The sequence below is a fragment of the Stomoxys calcitrans genome, chromosome 3 (assembly GCF_963082655.1).
Source record: "Stomoxys calcitrans chromosome 3, idStoCalc2.1, whole genome shotgun sequence".
Lineage (NCBI taxonomy): Eukaryota > Metazoa > Arthropoda > Insecta > Diptera > Muscidae > Stomoxys > Stomoxys calcitrans.
In genome coordinates, this window is record NC_081554.1 from 125,131,420 (window position 1) to 125,148,316 (window position 16,897).

Consider the following 16,897-nt stretch of genomic DNA (forward strand, 5'->3'; position numbering starts at 1 on the left):
GAGGAAAATAGTCGGAAGTGGCGATACATTACCTGATTTACGAATTTATGATGGCATTGTTCATAAGCGCGTGGAGTTTCGGAATGGAATGGAAGAGGAGGAATCGTTATGGCGGATCTGGATACCTAGAAGTCTAGTTAACAGTATTATAGAACTCGCTCACTCGGAAGGGTGTCATGGAGGATACGCCAAGACCTTATTTCGGCTTAGGCAAAAGTTTTTCTGGCCAAGGATGTCTAGTGACGTTAAGGAGTTCATAAGGAATTGCGATTAATGCAAGATGATAAAGCCGAATAACCGCATCACCAGACCCCCAATGGGAGAACAGTTTAGGACGCTCAGACCCTTCCAGAGGCTATACTGCGATTTTCTGGGCCCCTACCCCTGCAGTAAATCGAGGAATTGCCAACTGTTTATAGCGGTTGATCACTTTACGAAATTTCTATTCCTTAAGCCCATGAAGTCTGCCACGTCCATAGGGGTCATTGATTACTTACACAACGAACTTTTTTGCACATTCGGAATTCCTCAGTACATCCATACTGATAACGCGAAACAATTTACGTCAAAGGAAATGCGGGAGTTCTTCGCAACTTATGGTATTCGCCACATTACAACAGGATTTTATTCGCCTCAGGCTAACGCCGCAGAAAGAGCCAATAGGGAAATCATTTCCAAAATCAGATACTTCTTACGGGACGAAACTAATCATTTGAACTGGGATAGAGATATACCCAGGATACTCACAGTTCTTCGAAGCGATGTACATTCTGGCATTGGAACCGCACCATATCGGGCTGTCTTCGGGCAGAACATGATACTTCATGGGTCGACCTATGATGTTTTGGAAAAGCTAGATATGCTAAACGATGACACTATAGTTGAACATGCGGACCGCCTACAAGCCATAAGAGATAAGATATCGCACAACCTTGATGTGGCACACGAGAAGGCATCGAAGATCTATAATACCAGGACGCGACACGTGAATTTCGTGAGTGGTCAAGAGGTGTTTCGAAAAAACCACTCTCAGAGTAACTTCGGAAAGGCCTAAACGCGAAGTTTAATCCGAAATTCGTGAAATGTAGAATACGAAGGAGGATCGGTAACGCATTGTATGATATTGAGGACCTTCGCGGAAATTATATTGGAAAGTACCATGCGTCTGATTTGCGAGCATGAACATAGTGGACGAAACGGTGCAGGTGTCGTATGGTGTTTGCCCGGCTGCGTGGGTCGAGCCACACGATAGGGCGTTATGGGATCCTGCCTGTTCGCTTAGCGATTATAAATCTCAAGACGAAGCAGTTTTGAAACGGATCGTTACTGACCCCTTTTATGCTGTACGATACGGCCATTTGTGCTTACAATACGACACGGTGATCAATGTCTTTGTTAATAAGGATCGATGGTAATTAGGGAAATTTTTATTTTTTTTGGAGGTGATCTGGTAACCCTGCCTGATAGTTGACAGTACACTAACACTCTTGCACCAAGTTATTTTGCAGTCAAGGCATTTCGACATTCCGAAAAGAGTTTTCAAAGAGACCAGAACAAGACTTGCAATACCAAGAGTGGTGGGCAGTGAATGAAAATTAAACATTACCCTGGTTACAAAAGATTTTTTTTTTTTTAAACGGAACATAAATTGTTCATTGGTGAGCATGATTGAATATGAGCTGACCCTGTGAAGAGAATTTAATTAAAGACCTTTAATTATCTTCTCCATTGACTTCTATAGGCGATTGGATTTTCTTGCACACATACACCTGTGTTGCGGCAATTATTTTACGACCGTGGAGTTGAGAAATTTTACGCAGTGAGGTGAACGTTGACCAGAGGGGTTTCTGATAACTTCATCGGCCTCCTGGTGCGGATTTTTTTTTGCTGGGAAACTGTGTCGGCTGCCACCACTAAGGTGTTTCTGGGGGCGACCGAAATTATCATCGGTCTTTGTGTTATACACGACTACACAAGACATAGACGTGATAGGTGCCCAGCTACTCCATAATTTTACCATTTCATCTTGGTAAGTGCAATTGCACTAAATCATATCACTGCCGCAGCCTGTTACTCCAACAGGCGTTGAATTTGTCGCTGAGAAGAGTCTGCTTAGGGGAAGAGAAAGGAGCCCTAAGTCGCCATAGGCGCACATTGTCTTTTTGGATTTGTCAAATCGTATTGGGAGTTGCGGCTGCCCATACGTCCCAGCTTTTGAGCCCCCAAGCTCGTCAAATTGGAAATATTTTTCGGTGATGTATACATGAAATTGAAGCACATGTAGTAAAAGTAGTATATAAGTACTCATAGGCATATACATAATCCATATACATACTAAGTTTTTTTTTTTTTTTCTTTTCCCTTCATTTCTCATCATAACGGTACTAAACATTGATCTTTAAACAACACATACATACCCATAGTGAATTTGAGTGTAAAGTAAATCACCAATAAATGAAATGGGTGCATAACATGTATATGTGTATGTATGTGTGAGAAACATTTTTACATTTAACTTAAATTTTGGACTTGAGAGAATACATTCTTGGTGGTGTAAAGACTGATAGGTGTCATACCGGTTTTTTTTGTTATTGTTGTTTTCCCATCCACACTTTTACAATGCAATAGCCAAAATGATAACGGTTAGTTTCTGATTTTAGTATTCTGGATTATTGAGCTCTATCATCCACGACAATAATTTTTTTTTCCTTTCTCCCTGGACATAAATGAAATAGCAATAGCAAAAATAAATTGAGACATTTATTTTATTTTTTTTTTTCCAACATAATGCAGACATCTAACGGTCTCTAAAGCTTTTTATTTTTGGTGTTTCTCCAAAGAACGTTTTATTTTAAACTAGGATGAATTAATAAATTCATCATGTATTTTCTTAGTGTCATTCATTCAAATTATACTTGAACAAAATAGGCTTAGTATATAAATTTAATTATATTTTTGTTTTGTTTTGATACTTAAGATTTATGATGGCTATGCCAAAATATACCGAATTTAATATGAATTGCTAAGTTCGCTTTCTTTAAGAGGAATGTGGGGCAAGGCTCATCTTTAGTTTTAGAAGCTGGTCATAATAGGGACATTGGGTGGAATAAGGGTATTTTCAATGTCAAAAGGCGACAGGGTGGGGACATTGTACCTCGGTATGTCACTACATCTGGACATACCAAACACATTCACAGGTAAGACTAATACAGTGGCTCAAAGAAAAACAACGTGTAAGTTTTTGAAAGTCGATGATCTTTATTAACTTTTGATGGCATGTGTTGCGGTCAAAGTCTAACGCAGAGTTCGTGAAGAGGAAAATATAAAGGAAAAAAATTTTGCGTGGAGCTTCGCTAGGGGGAGGCCTTTTTCTCCCTGGTGGAGGCCTCAAAACCACCTTCGGTTTATATTTTTTTTTTGTTTTGAGCAAATTTGGGGAGGGGGATTTTTTTTGTTGCGTTGTTTTGTTTGTTTTTGTATGCTCCCCCCCCACCACCAAACGCTGCGAATATGATTTTTTTTATTTTTATCCCACGTAGGAGGGAGGGATGACATTTTTATTGTTGTTGCCTTATTGTCAGCCAATTCCCTCATATGCCTTGATGGAGAAAGGGGGGTTGCCGTGTGAGGGATGATCTTCTCCCACCCCTGTTCTCATGTCCCACGATGCGGAGAGGGGGATGCTCAGTGTGGAGAGATATACTTCTCCCATCCCAGGTCTCCTCAATTCCTCATTGGTGCTATGGGGGCCGCTCCATCTGGAAAGAAAAGAAAGAAATTAATTAAATTAAGGATAAAAGAATACTTGTGAGATTGGCGTGCACCGCCAATCATATGTTTTAGTGTGTGGATCCTGATTGGTTCAGTTTGACACCCCATCGAAATGAGAAGCGTTCCGCCACTACGTAGTAGCGTATCGTAACGCCACGTATTGTGAATTGATTCATTCAGGAGAATGTCTGGAGTTGAGAGCATTGTGTATTTGGATAATCGTTAGCACATACATACATTTGTGTTATATTGGGTAAACTGCTATAATGAGTAAACTGCTATAAACTGCTATAAGGATTGTGGGAACGAGAGAAGGGATTAAAGCCAAAATTTAGAATAGCACGAACACATACTAATAGCTCCTAGAATGAGACGGCTAGAACTGTGGACTATTTATAGTAGATGGTATATAATATATATATTTGACAGAAATGGCCGACTTAGGAAATTTTGGCCAAGCGCACGCTCATGTGTGGAATTGGAGCCATTGCAAAATCTTCCATCAGCAAGTGTAGACGGACGAGTGAAAGTGAAAATATAAAGTTATTGGTTGAGCAGAAAATTATAGAAATTTTACGCTAGTGCAGTGACGGCTTACATCAGGCACGGGTTTTGTTTTAATGTAAACGTGCTTTAAGTGATTATAAAAGAATAAGAAAAGGTACGTAAGCTTAAAAGTGTGGTTGCAAGAGTAATCGTTCAACTAAAGAAATAAAAAAGTTAATAAAACAAGGAATTGTTGTAACAAGTTATAAGCAAATGATCGATATGAAGATTAATTCAGTGAAAGAAATTATAATTAACGATTAATCTTGCAATGACGAAAGTGTACTGGAGAATGTTAGTGGACTCTGGGAGTAAAACAATCAACTCCGATTTTATAGGTTATCCTGGGAAAATAGACTGATAAATGGTGACAGAAGCTAGTGCCCAGGTGTCCAAAGAAGACCGAAAGGGTATCTCTCTATATGCTTGAAAGCTAGAGGAGAAAAGAAAAATTGTAGAGTGCTAGCTTCATCAAGCTTTTGCACGAGGATTCTCTTGAAATTTGTACGGAATCGTCCGGAATTCCCAGGTAACCACATTTATATTACGTCTACATTGTTCTAATTGTGATCAAGGACACCGAATCGACCAAGAACCCAGAACCAGAAAATAGTATACCTTAATGCTGATATAAATTTGCAAAGCAAGCCTTGATATGGATTTAGCTAGGTTTAATTTTTATTATATTTTAAAGTTATTGTCTAATTTGTAGATGTTATTATCATTGTAATATTTGTTGTCAATAGTGAACAAAAAACCATTGGGTATAATATGTACATTTCCGTTTTTATAACAATCTTCGAGCGCGGTCAACGACGGTTGTAGTCGCGTTAGTTCAACGCAGTAGAATATTAGGGGGTAATTAGTGACGGTCTTCTACGACTTTAGGGAGCTCCTTCAGGTCAGGTAGTGGGACGTCCTGTGGAACACATTCCCCGGACTGTATGGACGAATGCAATTAGAACTGGGTTGCCATCATTTGCGTTTTTTTTATACCCTCAAGTGATTTTTGAAGGCCATGGAAGGCTTAATTATGATAATGATGTTTTTTTGTTCCTGTATGTTTATCTAGGCTAAATCATAGTATTATTGATTCAAACTTTTGTGTATTACTTTATAAATATTTAGTTAGTTTTTTTTAATATACATGTGACGGTTAAAGTGAGAACGTAGAAGGGAAAGAAAGGCTATAACGTAATCTATCGCCATCAGTCCGCTCTTCTGTTTTGGTTTATATCCTGCTGGCAGGACTCGCTTTGGAAAGATTGTTAAAACCTAGAAAGATACAAAAAAAAAAATCATATATACATACAATACATCAATAACAAAATTTTTTTTTTACATAAATATTATTAGGTAATCCAACACATTATTTACATTTTATTTATTATCACATGATTATTATTAGTGTTAAGATGGTTAGTTAATGTTTAGATTAGTAATTTTTATTTTAATAGCAATAAATGATTTCATAATTTTTATAACGTAAAAGATATTATGGAGGTCTAAATCTATTAAAAGGGGGAATATGGTTAATTTATAAGCGGGTAAGTGAAGGGTGAGCGGTTTGAGGGGTCATAAATTAAAAACATAAATATTTGGAAATTTTATGACCAAGGTCGGGCGGGCGGCTGGAGGTAACACCTTCCTCCCTATCTGGATGTGTGCATTAGATGTAGATGTTTGTGTGTAGTGTTGATATTTTTAATTGTGGATGTCGTTGGGCTAGAGGTTGGGATGGACACACCCCAGGAGAGACCGTCTAAGCTAGCTGGTCCCCGAGCTCCTCCTAGTGCCAATACGGCATGTAACAATATGGCGCCCAATTGAAAGTTAGACCAGTTTGAAGCTGGAAATAAATGATAGTAAGAGTGTATAACAGCTAGACACTGTCCAATAGACCAATAGCGTGATGAAATAGCCCAAAGTATCTGTGAAGGTTAGCAGGAAGTACCTGTTCAAGTATTCTTAGCCGTTTCGGGGAAAACCTGAAAGTCCGTAGTGAGAGTATTTACGCTGTGACTTTCAGCTATACTTTTATTGTATACTGTAGGTACTGGTGGTCATAATTTATAGCATAGACATTGAAGTTCGATGTTCTATTTGTATGAGATGTGTCCATGTGTTGCTTAGTTGAATGTAGTTTCAGTTTGAGGTGTTGTAGGTGTAGCAGTTAATCATCGAATCGGTAACCGCTCAAAACACAGTGTTTAGAGGACTGGAGTATCGTAGAGATAATATACTGACCTTTGGCTTATGTTAGATGTCAAAGCACAAGCAACACTGCTTATATATTTTTTTTTTTTCAATTTGTATGGTAATTTCGTTTACACACATCCGAGATTGCTCTCTCAGGAGAGAGTCAGATACATGATACAGAGACACCGCACACTCAACCCGAATAAATTAACCAACCCCCGTATGTTTACAAAGTATTTTGCGGATTAAAACGAAAGACTTAGCGAAAAAACTCGAATGAGAATGTTTTTTTTTATTAATCGATTCATTATTATATTTTATTTGAAATTTTTTTTATATATTTTGCATTAAAAGACTCGGATAAATTGTAACTCCCTTAGGACGGGTAAAGTTACTAATTAGGGGAGATTGCAGAGAGAATAAAGTCTAAAGTATGAATGTTGTAACCAGGTCGAAGACAGGAAATAGTAAGCGAAAATCTACAGATCTTGAAGTGAACTCTTCCATGATATACAGCCGGAAGAAGCAAAGGAAATATTATAGAAAGAAGGACATAATGGAAGGAAATAGCCGTAATTCGAACCAGGGCCAGATCCACGATCTATCTGGAACTATTAATGTGACTAACGAGGAAAGAGGCGCATCTTTTATGCCAAGACCGAATAATACTGTTCCCGATGGTCAGGGTGCACATGGCGGCGTGGATGATGACGTAGGGCCTGATGTTAGAGAGCTGGTTGTCAGTGAGACACAGTCGATCCAAAGGAACTTAGAGGGCCAGGTCAGAAGATTGGTTAACGATGAGATGGTAGATGTGAGAAAGACTTTAGGGGATTTGACTTTGATGGTGAAAGAGCTATCTAAGACCAGAAAAGATGGTAGTGATTCGAGTGCCCCGAATAATTTTCCGAGTAGGGGTCAAGATGTTTCATCGGTTAATAACCCTAGTATGAATTTACAAGATATACAGGTAGGGAATTCTAATTGCTTACCAAATGGGAGGGCCGGAATGAATCCTTATGTAATGCCTTTTCCAGCTGATCGGCCAATGACTCAGCACGTTCAAAATGACGAGATGAGACGATCTTGTAGTAGAGAGTCAGGGTCTAGTAATGCTGATGGTAATAATGGACAAATTAGAATCAGAATAGATAAATTTGGGTTACTATTCAATGGGAATACCTCTCAGATGAGTATCGATGATTTTGTTTTTCGTCTAGAGTGCCTACAGGCACAATATGACATTCCATGGTCCGAGGTAGTTCGTGATTTTCGTGTTTTATTATCGGGTACAGCATATGAATGGTATTGGCTTAACACTAAATCGCGTACTTTTACTGATTGGCCATCACTTCGTCATGCTTTATTCAGTCAATATCAGACTGTAAGGTCCACGTTTGAGTTGATGAGAGATCTGTCGGATAGAAGGCAACAAAATAACGAGTCAATTGATGCATATTTTCAAATAATGTGTCAGCTACGATCCAAACTCTTGCAACCTATACCAGAGTACGACATGATCAAGATTCTAAAAAGAAACGTTAAAGAGAGCCTGGGAAGAATTGTTTATCCTATGATGATATCGTCAGTAGAGCAATTGCGAATGGAGTGCAACGAGGCGGAAAGGAATTTTCCCCGTAGAGAGATAAGAAACGCAATGCCACCACCACGCACTAATAGATTTGTGAATGAGGTATACATGGACGACGAGAATGATGAAGATGATATACCTGGGTACATGCCAACTGAAGATTTGGATGCAATTAACATGGAAAGAGGTGCATTAAAGACAATGGTGAATTGTTGGAACTGTCACACTCCAGGACATATTTTTAGAGACTGCCCATCACAGAAGCGATCTTTGTTTTGTTATAGAGGTGGTAAGCCCAATGTAACAACTCCTACATGTCCTACTTGTACTGTTGCGGGAAACCAGAAGCGGGGTGTGGGGAGAACAGGAACCCTACGCCAGACCGAAGTACCTGTAACGGTCGAAAAGTAATATTAGCAAAAATTAATAAGGAAAATGATAATGCTATCGTACCAGAAGTGGAGAAAATCCCAGAGAAGTTTGAACCCGGCTTAAGACACTATTTGCCAATTAATGTGAGAGAGAAGAATTATAAAGAAACTAGAGATAAAATATTTAACGACTATGACGGTAACATTAAGATTTCTAATCGCATTAGGAAAGTCAGAGAAAAGTTTGCCAGAAAACGTATTGAGATAGGCTTACTAGTAGACTCGGTTCGAAGAGCATTTGAGGTTGGTTCTGATCCCCGTGTTTTTGCTGAAGTTGAAATTGAAGGAAGAAAGATTTCAGGATTGTTGGACTCCGGTGCTTCAGTCAGCATACTAGGTAGAAATTGTAGAGAATTTATAGAGGAAATCAATCTCGATATTCACCCCTTGTTGACCAACGTGAAAACTGCCGGTGGCCAGCAACATAGAGTATTGGGTAAAGTAGACTTAACAATAAAATACAAAGAGCAGCAGCATCAACTGTTACTGTATCTATGTCCTGACTTGGAACAATCTTTATATTTAGGAATCGACTTTTGGAGGAAATTTAGATTAGCTCCTGATGTGATTGGCGTGGACGAGCTTAATATTGATCATGTTAATAAGGAATTTTTGTACCCTAAATCAGAATATAAGTTGAAACCCCATGTGTTATCTGCCGAACAACAGAATCAGCTGGATGAAGTTATTACAAATTTTGACTCGTTTGAAGAGAAAGGTCTTGGTCGTACCACAAGAGAAGTACATACTATCAAATTGGTGGAAGGAGCAGTTCCAGTAAAAGATAGATACTATCCCATTTCTCCAGCGGTTCAGGCAATAGTTTATAAGGAAATTGATACCATGCTAGAATTAGGGGTAATAGAAGAAAGTGAGAGCCCTTGGTCGAATAGAACTACAGTCGTTAGAAAGCCAGGCAAAAATCGATTTTGTCTGGATGCACGAAAGATTAATAAGCTCACTATTAAAGATGCATATCCGCTCCAAAATATTGACGGGATATTGAGTCGAATTGATGAGACACATTTCATTAGTAGTGTGGATTTGAAATATGCCTTTTGGCAAATCCCACTAGATGATGAGAGTAAACCCTATACGGCTTTCACTGTGGCAGGACGGCCTCTTTACCAATTTAAAGTTATGCCGTTCGGCCTATGTAACGCCGCTCAGAGATTATGTCGACTTATGGATAAGGTTATCCCGCAGATGCTCAAGGAAAACGTTTTTATTTATTTGGATGACCTGTTGGTCATATCGAGCACATTTGAGGAACATCTACGACTTTTGAGTAAGGTAGCTAAATGTTTGAAGGAGGCCAACCTGACGATTGGCCTAAAGAAATCGCAATTTTGCTTTCAGGAACTTAAATACTTAGGGTTTATCATTGGCGGTGGTAATCTAAAGACCGATCCAGAGAAAGTCGAAGCCATAAAGAAAATAAAATTACCCAAAAGCACGCGTGAAGTCAGAAGTTTCTTAGGAACCGCGGGATGGTACCGGCGTTTCATTAAGGATTTTGCCTCCATCTCAGCGCCCTTAACAGACACCCTCAAGAAATCAAAGAAATTTGTATTTACGCCCGCGGCAACTGAATCGTTCGAAAAATTAAAAAAAGCTTTGACAACTGCCCCTGTATTACGACATGCGGATTTTTCAAAACGGTTCTACATCCAATGCGATGCATCCGATTACGGAATTGGGGCTGTTTTGTATCAACTTAATAATGCGAATGAAGAACATCCCATAGCATTTTATTCACAAAAGCTCAACTCATGCCAAAAGAATTATACGGTCACTGAAAAAGAATGTCTGGCTGCAGTGATGGCCATAAAAAAATTTAGACCCTATGTAGAAATGATGCCGTTTACGGTAATAACCGACCACGCCAGTTTGAAGTGGCTTATGTCACAAAGGGATTTAAACGGTCGCCTGGCCAGATGGTCATTACAATTGCAAATTTTTGACTTCGACATAGAACATCGCAAAGGAAGTGAAAATGTTGTGGCAGACATGTTGTCAAGGGTGCCTTGTTTATCTGTGGAAGAGATTAGTAAAGAAGATCTACTTGATTTTGAAACTACAGAGTTTGGATGTGATGAATACAAAGAATTGATAAAGACCATTGAAGAAAACGCAGAAAGGCTTCCTGATTTAAAAGTTTCTGATGGTATGATATACAAAAAAACAGAATTTGATCGCGAAGATGAGATGGAGAACATATGGAAGTTATGGATTCCTGGTAATCTCACGAGTACCATAATAGAAAAGGCACACTGTGCTAGCACATCGGCCCACGGAGGGATTGCTAAGACCCTAGAAAGGGTGAAGAGATTCTTCTATTGGCCTGGAATGACACGCCAGATTCGAGATTATATTAGGTCATGTCAGGTGTGTAAAGAGACAAAATCTGCTAATCAGAACTTAATGCCTTCGATTGGACAGGAGGTCATAACTGAAAGACCATTTCAAAAGCTGTACATTGACTTTTTGGGGAAGTACCCGCGGTCAAGGAGTGGCAATTGCTATATATTTGTGGTGTTGGATCATTTTTCCAAATTTGTGTTTCTCAAGGCGATGAAAGACGCCACTACCAATAATGTTGTTCAATTTTTAGTCCAGGATGTATTTCACAAATTCGGAGTCCCTGAGGTGATACATAGTGACAATGGGTCACAATTTGTGGCAAAAGGCTTTGAGAAAATGATTGAAACGTATGGAATAAAGCACCTTAGAACGGCAGTATATTCTCCTCAATCCAACGCGTCGGAGAACGACCACCGCGGAGAACGACCACCGCGACTGGGATTTCTATTTATCAGAGATAGAATGCGCCTTGAGAACATCTGTCCATTCAGCGACAGGGGTAACCCCGTTTTTCGCCCTTTTCGGGTTTCACATGTTTTCGAATGGATCTGATTATAGATTGACCAGAAAGCTTCAATCGTTGACCGATCATGAGCTTACCACCTTGAGTCAAAATGAAAGAATGGATTTGATTCGTGATAAGATCGAGAAGAACATGCATGATGCATATACAAGGAGCGCCGAAAGATATAATAAGAGGGCTCGAAATCTCAAATTGGTACCGGGTCAGGAAGTTTATAGGAGGAATAATGTTTTAAGCGATTTTGGAAAAAATCGAAATGCAAAGTTTTGTCGAAGGTTCCTAAAGTGCAGAATAGTCCGACCGGTAGGGAACAATATGTTTGAGTTGGAATCCCTGGATGGCAAATCCATTGGAATATATCATGCCAAGGACATAAAGTTATAAAGTGCAATAATACTAACTGTGATATAATTAAGGTGCAATACTAGGGTTAGGTATACTAGATGATAAACTATCATAAGAGTGTCCGTCCCATACGTGTTGTGGAGTACCTGATTATATCTGGATAGCATTGTGCAAATAACTGAACCCCACTGTGATATTTTACCTTTTTTGTAAATTTATGTCCAAAAATGTTTGTCGGTGATCGTAATTATACACCTATGTACTTGTAATTATACACCAAGTTTCTTGTAATTATTTCTTTTCATGACTATACAGTCCCTAGTAATTATAAATCCTTTTTAGTTAGTTTTTATTTTTTTAGTGATTATACCTTTTCTACTTAATGTTACCTTTTATCAATGACTTTGAATCTACTATCAAATTCACAGTGGCATTTTTTTTTCTCGGTGTATGATATATTCTAAAGATTTCTTGCCATGTACCAGGGGGACAATAGACTTCCTTTCGGACTTATTATTTCTCGCCTGTTCAATCGAGACTACACTCGATGTGATGTTTGCATGGGGATATGGGATCATAGAGGGTGGTGAATACTATGCCCACGAAATGTATGCAGTTTTTTTCTACGTGTAGCCAATACCATCGTTCGTACAATATAATGCATTGACCAAAACGAAGTGCAATAGGCCAGGAGATACCGTGACTGACCTTAGGGTGAAGTGATTCCAGTCATGTGGCCATCGGCAGGGGGAATCCCGTGGATAACGTTCTGCAATGTATTACAAACAGACACGAAGTAATTGGATCTTTATGATATGATACGCAGTTCACTTCCCTAATGTTGCTTTCATATATGCCCGGCTTGAGGATCTCAGGGTGTGGGAGTTCCCCACGTGAGATCATTATAGACAGCGTCGCCCGCACACCGTCCCTGTTGACTGGGAATAGACATGTCCGGAGTTTTGTTGCGGTCAAAGTCTAACGCAGAGTTCGTGAAGAGGAAAATATAAAGGAAAAAAATTTTGCGTGGAGCTTCGCTAGGGGGAGGCCTTTTTCTCCCTGGTGGAGGCCTCAAAACCACCTTCGGTTTATATTTTTTTTTTGTTTTGAGCAAATTTGGGGAGGGGGATTTTTTTTTGTTGCGTTGTTTTGTTTGTTTTTGTATGCTCCCCCCCCACCACCAAACGCTGCGAATATGATTTTTTTTATTTTTATCCCACGTAGGAGGGAGGGATGACATTTTTATTGTTGTTGCCTTATTGTCAGCCAATTCCCTCATATGCCTTGATGGAGAAAGGGGGGTTGCCGTGTGAGGGATGATCTTCTCCCACCCCTGTTCTCATGTCCCACGATGCGGAGAGGGGGATGCTCAGTGTGGAGGGATATACTTCTCCCATCCCAGGTCTCCTCAATTCCTCATTGGTGCTATGGGGGCCGCTCCATCTGGAAAGAAAAGAAAGAAATTAATTAAATTAAGGATAAAAGAATACTTGTGAGATTGGCGTGCACCGCCAATCATATGTTTTAGTGTGTGGATCCTGATTGGTTCAGTTTGACACCCCATCGAAATGAGAAGCGTTCCGCCACTACGTAGTAGCGTATCGTAACGCCACGTATTGTGAATTGATTCATTCAGGAGAATGTCTGGAGTTGAGAGCATTGTGTATTTGGATAATCGTTAGCACATACATACATTTGTGTTATATTGGGTAAACTGCTATAATGAGTAAACTGCTATAAACTGCTATAAGGATTGTGGGAACGAGAGAAGGGATTAAAGCCAAAATTTAGAATAGCACGAACACATACTAATAGCTCCTAGAATGAGACGGCTAGAACTGTGGACTATTTATAGTAGATGGTATATAATATATATATTTGACAGAAATGGCCGACTTAGGAAATTTTGGCCAAGCGCACGCTCATGTGTGGAATTGGAGCCATTGCAAAATCTTCCATCAGCAAGTGTAGACGGACGAGTGAAAGTGAAAATATAAAGTTATTGGTTGAGCAGAAAATTATAGAAATTTTACGCTAGTGCAGTGACGGCTTACATCAGGCACGGGTTTTGTTTTAATGTAAACGTGCTTTAAGTGATTATAAAAGAATAAGAAAAGGTACGTAAGCTTAAAAGTGTGGTTGCAAGAGTAATCGTTCAACTAAAGAAATAAAAAAGTTAATAAAACAAGGAATTGTTGTAACAAGTTATAAGCAAATGATCGATATGAAGATTAATTCAGTGAAAGAAATTATAATTAACGATTAATCTTGCAATGACGAAAGTGTACTGGAGAATGTTAGTGGACTCTGGGAGTAAAACAATCAACTCCGATTTTATAGGTTATCCTGGGAAAATAGACTGATAAATGGTGACAGAAGCTAGTGCCCAGGTGTCCAAAGAAGACCGAAAGGGTATCTCTCTATATGCTTGAAAGCTAGAGGAGAAAAGAAAAATTGTAGAGTGCTAGCTTCATCAAGCTTTTGCACGAGGATTCTCTTGAAATTTGTACGGAATCGTCCGGAATTCCCAGGTAACCACATTTATATTACGTCTACATTGTTCTAATTGTGATCAAGGACACCGAATCGACCAAGAACCCAGAACCAGAAAATAGTATACCTTAATGCTGATATAAATTTGCAAAGCAAGCCTTGATATGGATTTAGCTAGGTTTAATTTTTATTATATTTTAAAGTTATTGTCTAATTTGTAGATGTTATTATCATTGTAATATTTGTTGTCAATAGTGAACAAAAAACCATTGGGTATAATATGTACATTTCCGTTTTTATAACAATCTTCGAGCGCGGTCAACGACGGTTGTAGTCGCGTTAGTTCAACGCAGTAGAATATTAGGGGGTAATTAGTGACGGTCTTCTACGACTTTAGGGAGCTCCTTCAGGTCAGGTAGTGGGACGTCCTGTGGAACACATTCCCCGGACTGTATGGACGAATGCAATTAGAACTGGGTTGCCATCATTTGCGTTTTTTTTATACCCTCAAGTGATTTTTGAAGGCCATGGAAGGCTTAATTATGATAATGATGTTTTTTTGTTCCTGTATGTTTATCTAGGCTAAATCATAGTATTATTGATTCAAACTTTTGTGTATTACTTTATAAATATTTAGTTAGTTTTTTTTAATATACATGTGACGGTTAAAGTGAGAACGTAGAAGGGAAAGAAAGGCTATAACGTAATCTATCGCCATCAGTCCGCTCTTCTGTTTTGGTTTATATCCTGCTGGCAGGACTCGCTTTGGAAAGATTGTTAAAACCTAGAAAGATACAAAAAAAAAAATCATATATACATACAATACATCAATAACAAAATTTTTTTTTTACATAAATATTATTAGGTAATCCAACACATTATTTACATTTTATTTATTATCACATGATTATTATTAGTGTTAAGATGGTTAGTTAATGTTTAGATTAGTAATTTTTATTTTAATAGCAATAAATGATTTCATAATTTTTATAACGTAAAAGATATTATGGAGGTCTAAATCTATTAAAAGGGGGAATATGGTTAATTTATAAGCGGGTAAGTGAAGGGTGAGCGGTTTGAGGGGTCATAAATTAAAAACATAAATATTTGGAAATTTTATGACCAAGGTCGGGCGGGCGGCTGGAGGTAACACCTTCCTCCCTATCTGGATGTGTGCATTAGATGTAGATGTTTGTGTGTAGTGTTGATATTTTTAATTGTGGATGTCGTTGGGCTAGAGGTTGGGATGGACACACCCCAGGAGAGACCGTCTAAGCTAGCTGGTCCCCGAGCTCCTCCTAGTGCCAATACGGCATGTAACACATGAAACGTTAAGAAAAAAATATGTTCGCGCGTGAAATTACGGGTTGAGACCCTACATCCTGGTGGAGCTAGCCAGGGCAATTTTACATCATAACATGCCACAGCTTGTGATTCCCGCAGATTTATACTAAACAATATTCCAGATTGGAATGAAAAATAGCGCGTAACACAATTCTCAACTTTGAACGGGTTTCAGGGCGCAAAACATGATTTGAATATGTTTACTGTTCAAAAATTGTTTTGCAGTCCGTAAATTAGAGAATTTCTTTTATTAAAATCATATTAAACCACATTATTGCCAATTTCCATTGAAATTGACTATAGAAATGACATAAATAAACTGATTTTTAGAAATTTGTGCGCACCAAAAGGCGCCTGGTATGTAACTCAAACAAAATGAAAGCATGAGGGCTCATTAGATTGCTTAAGTACGCATGAGTGATGTTCGTGGTATGTAACTCCAGCTTAAGGCTTGAACCACGTTTACACTGCTCATTAAATCCGGGTTAAAGGCTCTCGTCAGCTGATTTTATAAAGGGAAAACAGGTAATCGAGCCATTAAATCAGGATTTAAAGAGTAGTGTAAACGGGGTTTTATACTATATACGTTTTTCATAGGTGAAAAAACATGTTTTTCAAGATTACTTTTTTAAAACATTGCAAAAATCTCAATAACTATATTCCGGATTTTTATGCAAAATCGAAATTTTGCCACCAATTATTTGGGAAATGCGTTGGTATTTTGCATATATGCATGCAGAATCTAAGTTATGAAGCCATCCACCGCATTTGGAAAATAAAGGATTCAAAATTTCGATTTTCAGAAAAATCTGGATTCGAATGATAACATAATAACTTTATGAACTTTTTTTCATGAGTAAAGGTATGTTGTTGTTGTAGCAGTTTGTTGTGTTCTATCTTTCGACTGCTTGATTATGTTGAATGTCAAGACCCAGATGGGGTGCGTCCACAGTTAATGGGCTGCGCAGTTAAACAGGTGTCGTGTATGTAGATCTACATTAAGGCTTTAGGACGGTGGATATCTATCCACAAGATGGGGATTTGGATGGTCTCTGCGATAACAGCCCAAAAGGCATTGCTTACACAGCATGTATTTATGTCTTCGCACTGGTAGGATCTTTGTCTCCCGATGGATGTGGTCCACATGAGAACTGAGGAGACAGCCCGTCGAAGTTCGGAGGGAAGCATTCTAACAGATCTGAATACTAATTCACTGTTTGTAAAGGTATGTATTTACCACCAGCATTATTTTGGTAAATTGTGTTGCTTGCGTAGTGTGTTCACAAAATA

General features: G+C 38.7%; 1 protein-coding gene across 1 annotated transcript; it reads left to right on the top strand.

Annotated features, from left to right (window-relative positions):
• The first annotated feature begins 280 nt into the window (after positions 1-280).
• Positions 281-1,054, top strand: LOC131996130 (uncharacterized protein K02A2.6-like). The gene has a single exon (XM_059365581.1). It carries the CDS (start codon positions 281-283, stop codon positions 1,052-1,054), a length of 774 nt encoding a protein of 257 aa, XP_059221564.1.
• The last annotated feature ends 15,843 nt before the right edge of the window (positions 1,055-16,897 follow it).

Excerpts from the sequence above, each read along its gene's own strand:
- LOC131996130 (XM_059365581.1), top strand. The coding sequence starts at position 281 with ATGATAAAGCCGAATAACCGCATCACCAGACCCCCAATGGGAGAACAG.